Source organism: Drosophila elegans, unplaced genomic scaffold (assembly GCF_018152505.1).
Source record: "Drosophila elegans isolate 14027-0461.03 unplaced genomic scaffold, ASM1815250v1 contig_208, whole genome shotgun sequence".
NCBI classification, from domain to species: Eukaryota; Metazoa; Arthropoda; class Insecta; order Diptera; family Drosophilidae; genus Drosophila; species Drosophila elegans.
In genome coordinates, this window is record NW_024545578.1 from 9444996 (window position 1) to 9457002 (window position 12007).

At 43.0% G+C, this 12007-nt stretch overlaps 1 protein-coding gene across 28 annotated transcripts in view; it reads right to left on the bottom strand.

Moving 5' to 3' along the window:
* The window catches only part of LOC108146594 (CUGBP Elav-like family member 4), a 129551-nt gene that overhangs the window by 42259 nt on the left and 75285 nt on the right, over positions 1 to 12007 (bottom strand). For all 28 annotated transcript variants that reach the window (XM_041708334.1, XM_017272644.2, XM_041708339.1 and 25 more), the window contains one exon: positions 2574 to 2653. In XM_041708334.1, coding sequence (XP_041564268.1) covers positions 2574 to 2653 — 80 coding nt within the window. The remainder of the gene's footprint in view (positions 1 to 2573; positions 2654 to 12007) is intronic.

A 12007-nucleotide genomic window follows, 5' to 3' on the forward strand; every position in this document is an offset into this window, starting at 1 on the left:
TTCCTGGTCCTTGGTCCATCCATTTTGCGCCCTGCAAATTCCTTTTTAATGAGCGCTTGGTCCATTCGTGGACCGGGGGCGTTCATAAGCTGCTTAAGGTTTGGCGTAATCAAAAAATGTTCTTCCTCTGCATCTCGTTTTTTAAAAGCTTTCTGTGGTACATCAACATGAAAGCCAAAGGGGGCGGCAGCAGACGTACGTATGTATATATGGGGGAAGTGGACTTTGTTAAGCTTAAAATTAACTTGCGGTTTTGTCTGGCGCAACTTTGACGCCTGCAGGTAGGCAATCAATTCGGGGCCCCTTCGGGCAACCCTCTACTCCACTCCATTCCACTCCACTCCGCTCCGCTCCACTCTATACCACTGCACTTGGCCATATAATTAATGTATATATGTGCCTGGCGGAGGAAAAATCGTAGTAGCTAAAAATTTTTATACAACACAGCAGCTGGCGTCGTTTTGCGCTAATTACCGCTCCCCTTTTTCCGCACCGCAGTCGTAATGCCAAATTGCAATTACAGCCGCGTAGAGGGTTAGTGGGTCGGGGTGGGGGGTTTGGGGGCGAAACTGACATTAAAATGCTTAATGCAGGCAGGTAAAAAAAAGAGCTACTTGCTCTTAAAATTAAAAAAGCAAGTAGGAAAATGTACAACTTGCTTTGCAGCACTTTTTTTTCCTTCAAAGCAGGGCGGGGCAGCAATTTGCCAGCGTCGTCTTGCTCATCTTAAAAATTGGCCAGGTGAAAAATGGCAGCTGTGTTGTTGGTCCTCCATGTTCTTGGCCAGGTCAGGGGGGTCAGACATTTCAAGCGTGTAACGCTCGGGGCAAAAGGTGAGAAATGGGAATGAAGTATGAGGCATTCCGGCGTAATTGGAGGTAAAGTGCAGTTGGCTGTAGGCCTCCAGCGGATGGATATCCCTGCTGATGTCGAAAAAGTCTGAATGGTAGACACAAATTATGGAAATGTTTCTGGTAAATAGCAATTTACACTGATTTCATCTTAAATTGAACAGCCCTTTTTTTTGCCGCTCCCCTTTTCCCATCCATCCATCCATCCACCCATCAATCGATCGATTAAATTTGCCTCGGGCTGTACTTTGATTTTGCTGTGTATCGACTGCAATCAGCTATAAAATGTGACGGTTTCGTTTTGAAATTGAAATTGACTTAAGCCGCTCTGTTTGCACTTGCCTTTGACTCGAATTGGGTACCGTCGCTATTTATTTGTGTGTTTGCCTCACTTGCGGCTATATATTTTTGAAGTTTTCGCCAGTGCGTATTTGTTTGGCAATTGGCAAGTCCGTAGTCCGCAGAATGTGTAACTTTTGGCCAGCGGCAAGTGTCATTGATTTCGGGTACCCACTTTTGCCACATTCTAAGGAGAGTAATCATCATCATCATCAACTTCCGCCCAAGTAAACACATGATTTCTGTGGAAGCGCCGCGGCGTTTGTTTAAAAACGCATCTAAATTGCAAATTAAGCAACAAATTTCATCAACAATATTTGAATTTGAATTTAAATGCGCCAACGAGTTGTCGACTTGAGGGAGGCAGATGGAGCGGAGCAGCCCGCAAACACACAAAACCCGAAATGTAAAATTCGTTTGCTAAAAGAGTGAAGAGTGAAGAAAGGGATGAGGATAAAACTGGAACTGGGACTTGGAGAAGACTTGGGATTGCACCGAATGCCTGGCTGTAAACACCGAAAATACAACAATGGCAGCGTTTCAGCCACTACCACTACCACTACCACTTCCAACACCCACACCCACACCCACACCCCTAGCAGCTGGTTTGTGTATTTGCTTGTTTGTTTGTCAAAAGAAGCAATTTACGTGCAAAATAACTCAAGTGTCATGCAAATTTCATTTATTTTTCGCAAGCGGCAAGCCAAGAAAAAAGACGAAATAATTCCCGGGCTACGTTGTCATAGAGCTACGGCTTCGTCTATATATATATATATATATATACATGTATATAGCTCTCCGGCCGCAGTCTTGGCTATATATGGTGATTCCTTACGAAATTCAAGCATAATGAAGTCACTTGGCGGGAAACCTTCGTTGCCTTCGCTGTATTTCTATTCGGGTTTCTCTTCTCCCAGGCCAAAAGCTATTTTGATTTATTTTCTTTTTTTTCATTCTCTTTTTATTTTCTTTTTTAGAAAATTAGAGTAGAACGAGCTTCTTGATTTGCCATTGAAGTGCGGCATAAAAGGAAAAATAATAATACGGCATTTAATTTAATTCTAATTTTATTTATAAATCGTGCCAACCCCGGGGGCCAACGGGCACTTGTAGCTTAAATGAAGTTTGCTAAGTACTTTTCAACGATGAGATTCAGCAACAACAACAGCTACAACTTGAGTACGCATACTTCAGGTTTGAAATTTCATTATTTTCGTATTATTCGCACACAAGTGCCATCATCATGTGCTGTGGAAAAGCAAAGCAAAGCAAAGCCGTGGCCAGAACCCAATTTTCTAATTTTCAGAAAGCGTCGTGGGAAACCATCACGAGTACAATCAAATTCGTTTAACCCCAGAGTGATTTTGGGACTCTTCCACTTACCGGCATAGTTTGACTTCCGTGTAGGTTGGTTATTGCTGACTGGGCCTCCTGCTGCGAACCAAATTTGACGAAAGCGCAGCCTGCAAATGAAACATACACGTTGATTAGTAATTATGCAAAAGTATGGAAATTATTTACTCTATGCTTATACTATAAAGGCGACTTATTTGTTCTGTGTGAAAACCACTTGACTTCTGGCATGGCACTCGTTCGCCACTGAATATTGAATTTAAAGATCAGCAAACATTCCATAAACACCGATTCGAGAGATGTGGCTACAGCTGCGTTGGCTCGGCATGTGTGCCAGGCATTTAAATAAAATTTTAAGTGCAATTAAAAAACATTTTTGCAAGAATCGCTTCGTGCACTCTTGCATGAAAATCAACATCGACATGGGATTCGGATTCAGATTCAGATTCGGATTCGGCGCCCATCAACGCCCATTATATAAAAATAATAGTCGGCCTGCGTTCGCCGCATACTGGATGGAATGTAAAATTCAAACTGAACCGAAAAATGAAAAAAAAAATTATAATAATAAAAATGCTGCACTTGCTCGCTCATTATATTGTAATTTGTGTGCCGGCTGTTCGGTGAGAAGGGAGGGGCTCTCAATAGAGCGCGCGAGCAGCTGGAGTGGTTTTGCGAAGGGCCCCGGCTTCAATGGCATAATTATTAAAAATCATTTATGCTAATTTAATATACAGTAATAACCACAAAAAGTAAGTATTTTGCAAGCGGCAGGGGTCTCGAATAAACGTGGCTTATGCCACATGTAAGCCGGTGCTTGGAAACGATTTAAAAATGCGGTTATACTCGATGGCTTCGAGTATTGTTTTACATTTGTAAATTGAGAACAAATTAAGAGAGGTAAATTTCGTTTGTATATAGACAGCTCACATTTATGGCTAGTTGTTGCATTTGCCTGGGTAATTTGATATAAAATCAAATATTCAAATCTATTTTACTTTAATGAATGTGAGTTATTTGAGTTTTAATTGATTGCATATCAGTTACAATTCGATACAAATTTAATTTAAATTAAATGAAAGGCTCGGTTTGGCCTGTCTTAATAATGGTTCGATTTAAATGAGTGATGTTATTATTTTGATTTGTCTGATTGGTATTTATTTTTATAGATTTAAAAGGGAAGGGCACGAAAGCAAGAAAATAACCAATTTTTTTGCCTTTTAAAATACGTTTGAATTGAAACTCTGTTTTTACAAGCTAAAAACCACTGATTTCTTATGTATCTAGAATGTCTGTGCTCGATTATTCAGTACCTTTCAGTACCCTGCCGCCAAGGAATTAATTAAGGCCTAGCTTAACCCTTGCTCTACGGCTCTTCAACTGTTGTTTCTGATTCTGTTTCAGTTTCTGTTCTCAACGCAAAACATCAACAATGCTGCAAAATTAAGACCCTCCAGCAGAAGGCCAGGCCTTCTGGGATGGGCATCCACGGTCTGAAAACCCTGCCAAATGTCTAATTCCCGGACTTGGTGCCGAACCCTCAGTTCGGACAGGATGGGTGTCCAAATTGTGGCTTGGGCCTGTAGCTGTTGCTCCTGCTGCCCCTTTGTAGTTGACGCTATATTCTGAGAGGGCGGAAATCGCTGCGGGATGGGGATGGGAGTTTAAATTGGGGGTGCGGGAAAACAAATCCCGCCTAAAACCATGCAACATGCGAGCTGACAAGCCGAAAGGCAGACAAGCACAAGCACAAATTTCGCGTGCAAACAGCGCGAAGAGCAACAGCGAAAAAGGGAAAATTCCTTTTTATTCGCCTTGTTGCAAATGTACAAAAAATAAAGTGTAAAAAATTCAAGTGGATTTTTGTTTCGGCCCGACTCGACGCGACTCTTGTGTATTTTATGTTTTGTGTGTTGAAGTGACAACAAAATCCAGAATTTTCCCTATCCCATCCAAAAGGAGACCCTGAATTGGAGAGGGCAGGGGGTTGGTCCTGACACAAGAGTGCAAATCAGCGCTGCTAAGCAATAAAAAATAAAATATTTTGTTGCCAGTTAATCCACACAGCTGAAACAAAAATGAAAGAGAACAACGAAATGGAAAAAAAAAAACAAAAAACAACAAACACAACACAAAAAGTTAAAAAAGCAAGGCAATTGCTAAGCATTTTTGTAAACTTAAATCAAAGTTGATTTTCCTTTTTTCATTTTGTTAGCTGTTGTGTCCTTTTTTTCTCATTGTTTCTTTTGTGTTTGTTTTGTTTTTTCTGTATATTTTTGGAAGGCTTTTTTTTCGCTTTTTTCGCTTTATGTGAAATGTATTTTTCTTGGCATAACTTTGGGAAAAGTAAACTTTTTCCGGGGGGCCGTACGGGCTTAAAATGTTCGAACACCTCTAACAAGAGGGCCCCGAGAAAGATATCAGAAAAAGCTTTATAAATGTTGCCATTGTTACATCACTTAGCTGTTCGCAAGTGCGTAAGTTCTATATCTCATTTCGTATTTATGGAAAAGTTTCATTTGCCTTGCCCCAAAGTTGGACATTCATTAGCATCGTGAACAAACAGTGCGGATTTATTGCCAGTCAGCTAATTGTATGTCTTTGACTGAAGTTCGACTTGGTTGACTTTCTCGGAAACCATTTGGTTATTTACCCTTTCCAGGCAGTCGCTTAACATCACAGATAATTGTCAAACTTGGACTCATTATATTAATTAAAGGCAAATTAGTCAGCGAAAGAGGTGACTCAGGATGGCCAAGTCCAAATCCGACACAACTTTTCTTTGATCTGGAAGCGGCTAAATTGAATCTACATACAAATCAAGTCAAGTCAACGGACAACAGTTTTAAAAATTAGTGCTGGAGCACAGGTTGTTGCAGGACATTCAGAGGACAACACTCTCGCGTTCATTTTCGCAAAGCCAAACAAAGTGCAACGCCTTAATTACTTAACGGCCAGAACGAGGAGAAGGTAGCGAGAAGATTCCCTGATTCTCGGCAATTAGTTGAAATTAAAATGTGAGCAAGTGCGCCAAGTTTTTAGCGTCTTGTGCAACTTCCGGTGAAGCGTGAAATGAGCCAGCCAGCTGCTGGAGAGCTGTGACGGAGTCGAGCCTAATGACACTTTTTAATCAAATATGCTAATGCTAATGCAAAAGTTGAGCCGTCATTAAAATTATAGTAAAGCAAAGTTGTCGTCTCTTTTAAGAAACTTGTGACTTAAAGAGACTTCTTAAAGCGTAAGTATATTTCATTCCAGCAGCTATCGCTTTATCCCGCTTATGAGTGCAATCCCATGACCTTTGCCATACTTTTCCACCTGCTAGCCAGATCAGATCAAAAAAGTGTATGCTGCGACAATTGAGTTGCACGAGATTTTTTGGGGGGAAAACACATGCGATTAAATTTATGGCAGAAGTGAGTGGGGGTTCCGTCGCACTCATGCTTGGCCACAACTTGCACATTTGCAATACAAATTTGCAATGCCATTAATGTATGGGAAACCCCAGTGCTGCAAACCCCACCACCCACCCCCACCGAAAAAATGCCTTGCCATGAAAAATCGCCGCCGGTCAAACACGTAACCAAATTGCGCAGCAGCAGCAGCGGCAGGAGAAAGAGCAGCAGCAGCAGCAGCAGCAGCAGCAGGGCCAGGAGCAATGGCAGCAGGACATGGGGACATCGGAACAGCAGAAGCAGCAGCTACAGCAGGAAACAAGGATAACGAGCGTGTTGAGGCCCCTCAGCCCCTCAGCCCACCACCCAATCCAGCATCACAAAACTGTGAATGGGGTTTTGGTCGATATGTTGGCCTTGTCGCTTGCCGCCGGGAGGGGCAGGCTCATGTTATGGCCAGGCTGAAACAGGCTGGACCAGGTCCTCTCCTCTGCCTGTGATGCCTGATGCTGCCACGGCTCCTCCTGCATGGGACAAGTATTTTAAAATCCAATTAAAAACGCCCTAGTGGGATTTTTCAATCGCTGCTGACCAGAAGAACCCATCGTACTGGGATAGTACGATGGTATCCAGGGTTCAGCACCGGCATCAGCATCAGCATCAGCATCGGCAACAAAGTTGCATTAAGCGCGCGACATTCGCTGGCCACCGGTCGCGTCATAGTCATTTGTTGGCAGGATTGCAAGGATGGGTGGGCTGGCTGACAGGATACCCAGGATCGCAGGATGGCAATGAGGTGGCCCCTGAGTGCGCCCCTGGTCGACTGATGGCCATTGCTTGTTTGCCTCTAGGGCGCAAAAGCGTAGCATGAATCTTGTTAGCCAACGTTTACGCTTATTATGCGATGGCAAGGCTATCGAATTTGTTTGATGCATGTGCACATGGTTCTAGGACGGTGAGTGACTGAGTGAGTGAGTGAGTGAGTAGTGCTATGAGCTATGGAACTGGGAAGAAAATTGCATTTGCGGCACGACACTCGCAGTTGAATGCACCTCGGGAGAGATGGCAGAAGAAATCAAATAAACTCATCCAAATGCAACATATGATGTCCTGGCCAGTAGGTAGCTAATGTCGTTCCGAAACTATTTGCGCAGAGTGGGTACTATGTGTGTGTGGCTTTGCCCAAAACTTTGACCAGCATGTCTAATCAAATCGGTCGCTGGCAGAACTTATCAATATGGCCAACTACGAGTACGGCAAAACACAAACACAAACACAAAATACAAACACACACACACACAACTGTGACCCGAAAAACTGCCCCCCAAACGGCTGAAATTGAACTCGACCAGGCATGAGCCCCGGCACTTTGCATACAAATCATATAGACTTTTTGGAGTGTATCCCAGGACACACTCTAACACAAGGACTCTAACACGTAGTCCGGAATGCCCGATGGGACCATTATTCTTGATTTTCGTATGGAAAAATGAGGAGAACTTTCGACTACCTTTTGCCAGTTGATAAACAACAAAACTTTCGGCCCGCCAGGCCTGAGGCATTTTGAGGATTTGCAACTTCAGTAAATAACATTTCGAGAGTCCAAACGAATTCATGGCCCAACAAATACCGTATGCAAAACAGTAGCTCCCAGTGCTCCCCGTACGTGTAATGTGATATATATTTTTTACTGACCATCCGGCTGTGATGTGGGACCGGCACTGCAGGCCAAATTAAATAAAAATCAGTGCCCGGAGTGAGCTCAAATTGCAATTTCATAAGCAATTTGCCAGTGGACAAGATATGGTTGCTAAATGTGCATCTTTTTGTGTCATTTGAAGGGCTGTCCAAATTGACTGAATGCAAAACGAGGGGAGAATGTAAGCGAAAAGGTCAAATGAGAATTAAGTTTCAACAAGGCACAAATTTTGGGGTAAAATTTAAAAGATATGGTCGCATTGCTGACATTTTTATGGCTCCATGGAGGGTGTGTGTGTGCGTGTGTGCGTCTGACACACAATAAACACCAATTAAGAAAATAATATTTTGTGTACACAGGCAAACAAATGTCTCTGGCAAATTGAAAAGCCAACGCCAACGTCAAAGCCAAAGCTTTCGTTTCGTCTCTAGTTTTGTACAAGTGCTGTGCAAATAGTGCACAAAAGTATGCTACAAAATACGAACAACAAACAAACCGAAACACCACAAACACAGCAGCTACAGCTACAACTACAGCTACAGCTTACACGATCTGAAAGCGAGAGCCAAACCTATAACAAAAGCTAAAATATTATTGCTTTTGGCCCGGTTGCCCTGGCTGCTTTTTCGGCCAAAAACTTTCTTCGCCCCTCCCAATTTACAATGGGTCTCTGGGCCTGAAGTCCGAGCCAGCTTGTTATAAGGCATGTTGACAAGCCTCTTTAACAAATGACACCAACAGACGAAGAAGCAGCCTGAGCATGGACAAGCCAAATAGTCACTACGGCGGCTCACCCTTTACCCCCTTCCCCGGGGTTTTGTGTAACATTTGCCGGGCGCAGCCAAAAAATGTTGCTGTTCTTGTTGCTGGGCAACTTCCTGTCTTGTCAGTTTGCCCTTCTGCTGTTTGTTGTTATTTACTATTTTCCCCCGCGTCCTTTTCAAGGATCTAAAGGGACGAAGGCGAAAATATTCTTAGCATACCGGACGACCCCAGACCCATGTCAAAAGGGAAACTCTCTAACAACATTGGAATTTAACCCAGAAGTTGGGATATGGCTAAAAGCCATTGTCTCTGTATTTCAATTCAATTACTTTTAGCATCAAATCATTGCCCGATTGCCCGCAAATTTCACTTTAAAACTCGTTAAAGTGGGGCTCACAGAAAAATGTACCATTAACCGCCTAAATAAACTGCACCGTCAAAGATTTAAAACCAGACCAAAGCAATTTCAGGTCCTGAAAAACTGTTGCCAGCGCTCAGCGAACCACAAACAAGGTAAATGCTTCTGCAGCAACAGCAACAACACAGGATAAGGCGGCAACGGGGGGGCATGGGGCATGAAGGCACAGTAACCGCAACATAATAATTATGCAACAGAAACCGCAATGCATGCGGGGCAGGCGACGCCAACAGCCAACAGCCACTCCACTCGACTTTTCCCCACTTTTCTGGCCAGATTTGGGAGGAAAATTGTTTTGCCAGGCGAAAGTGTGAACAAAAAGCTGTTGCGTGTGCTGCAGCGGGGGCAAAAATACAACAAATACAACAAAAAAACACATAAAAACATACAAAACAACAAGCGAACGCAACGCAACGTCAAACCGCAAAGTCAAATGCAACTAAAACCGCAGCACAGTTTGGGGCGCCGAGGTTTTTTCCAGCTGGCAAGGAATGGATAGGAAAGGATCCTGAAATGAACTTTAATATCTCACTCTCTCGTTCTGTGATAGCCCACTATTGTGCCCTTACCTTTATTGTTTTGAGCATTTATTCCACAGCATTACATTCCGTATCCTTTGGCGATTTATGCGGCCACTTATTTAGCCGTAGAACACGAAACAAATTCGAAAAAGCGGAGGGACTGAGTTGGGGCAACTAAGGCCGCATAACTTAATGGCGACTTGCTTCATTTGAACTTTATTGCTGACTTTGCAGGGCAGGGGCAGGGAAACAAAAATAAAGACAGAAACAAGGAGGGCCACGGTAGCCAGGTAGGGAAAATCAATTTTCCCAGGCTTAGCCTCGACATCAAAGCGTGGGCAGGAGGTCGTCCAGTTCGTTCCCATTGGACAGGTAGGTTAAGCCTAATAAACTGCGCGTCCAAAAGGCATGCAACAAATTTATTTATTTTATTTTCTCAGCGGGCCAGCGGGGAGCGGCTAATTGTATGGCGGCCGGGAATTTGATTGCATGGATTTGGACATGATTGAAAAGGGAGAAGCCAGCCAGCCGGTAAGCAGCATATGGACAGTGAGTGCATAAATTGTGCGACCAAGTCGCGCACATTATTCATTTTTAATGCGACCAAGAGACGTAGCAGACGGCGCCCCGGCCATGGCCACAACAATTTGGCCACATGTAAGCACACGGCCAAGTTGGCCATAATTGCCTCCAAGTTGCGACCAAACTGGCGGAAGACGACACCAACTGCACTTGGGGAAAAGCCAGCCAGCCAGCCAGTCAGCCAGTCAGCCATCCAGGTAGTGCCAGAGCATCATTAAAATGAGTTAGAGTCCTAGACGGAAGGAAGTGGAGTTGTAGATGTTGTAGAGACTGAAACTGAGACTGAGACGGCGACTTAGACCACCACCAAGACATCCCCAGACTTTGGCCTTTTGGGAGCAATTTGCTGCGGCAGTGGCAGTGGCAGCAATTAAGCCATGGGGTAGATTAACATTAAGCTGCCGGCCCAGATGCACTTGCTGCACTCGCAACGCTTTTGTGCGGGTCGAAATTTATTTAATTAACCGAACATTTTTACAAGCAGTAACCGAAAGTGCCCTTCTATGATTTTCAAGGAATTTTTCAAAGCCCACAAAAACATGAAACAATAATTCCGAGGAAAAAAACCCACTACGATTCCAACCTTTTGCCCGAGGAATGCCGAAAAAACTTATAAAAGAACGAAAGTCGAGAGCATAAATTCCCTAAAATAATATTGCAAATTGTTCAAATTGAACAAGATTTCAATTGCATTACGCAAAAATCTGTGAGGCATTGCATTTTCAATTGTGTTGTGGAGGAGCAGAGCATGCCTGTCTATATATATATATATATATATATATATATATTCATATGCCGTATCTGTGTATGCATAATGGAAGCTCAGCTCCGTGCTCTCTGATGTGGCAAACAAAACGTGCCGCTTGCAAAATTGTACAACAACCAATTAAAATGCATAACTCGATTTAAAGTTTACATAACATTTTGCTAAATTACAGGTTCGTCCCAGGCATTCAGGCTTATATAAGTGGCCAGCATCCATCCACTCTCTTCATCCGCTCGACGGTTCAGTTTGCAAGGGGCTTACAATGTCTGTCGCTAGTTGTTGCTGTTGCTGCTGCTGTTGATGTTGCTGTTGCCCCGGCAACATGCAATTAAAAGCGATATTGAATTTTGTTACGCTCTACGCTTGAGTGTGCGATTTGCAGTGCTTGTTGTTAGCCGTGGTAGTGGAAGTGGCAGTGGTAGTGGGAGTGGCGGCTCTTATTTAATTTGAGTCGGGCAAAAACATATATTTTGTTATGTGATTGGCATAACTTATACAATGCCAGCAGCATGAGAAGCAGCAGCAGCAGCAGCATCGGCTTAAAACCATGCTTTGAATAATATTCTGTGCTGCAGAAATAAATCCGTCTGATTTACGTGAGTTTGGTTATTGTGGATTTCAACGGTCTAAGCCGAGTCCAATTACCAGCGTAAACTGCCTTGTTTTTACCATTTTTCTCTCAATTGTTGTCGGCTGCGGCCAAATCGCCGCTGAGCCCTAATATATGGCTATTATGGCATTCGGCATACAGTGCTTTAGGCCCCAAGCATCGCCATGACAACGAGGAGGTGAGCCAGAGGCCAAAAGGGTATTATAAATCTTCATTGTTGTGGGGGGGCAGTTCTGTAAAGTAGCGCAGACAACAGCCTAAAATTTCCAACGCAGCTTCTACTCGCATTTTTACCCAGTATTTGTGCACTCAGGAAAAATAACGAAATTAAATTTTAGAAATTCCTACTTAAATTGGTCTTAACCTTTTACTATAACCTGGTAAATGGGCATAGTTATTTTGAAAATTATTTTTAAAAGTGTTAAGATATCAATTTTACTTTTAATACACCTACAGATTTAATCTTTCTAAGACAAAAGCTATAAGGATTTCATAATTTTGTTTGAAATTTTCTCCTTGTGTACGTGTGCTAAAAGCAACATCAATTTGCATGAATTGTGTGGCTGTGAGCGTGTGTATATGTAATTACAAAAACACACGATGCGATGCTGAGTACGTGCAAATCTGACCAAAAATTTAAATTGAAGCTACAATTTTTGCCAAATGCTGTTGCCAGCAACGATGATGATGACGATGATGCATGCAACT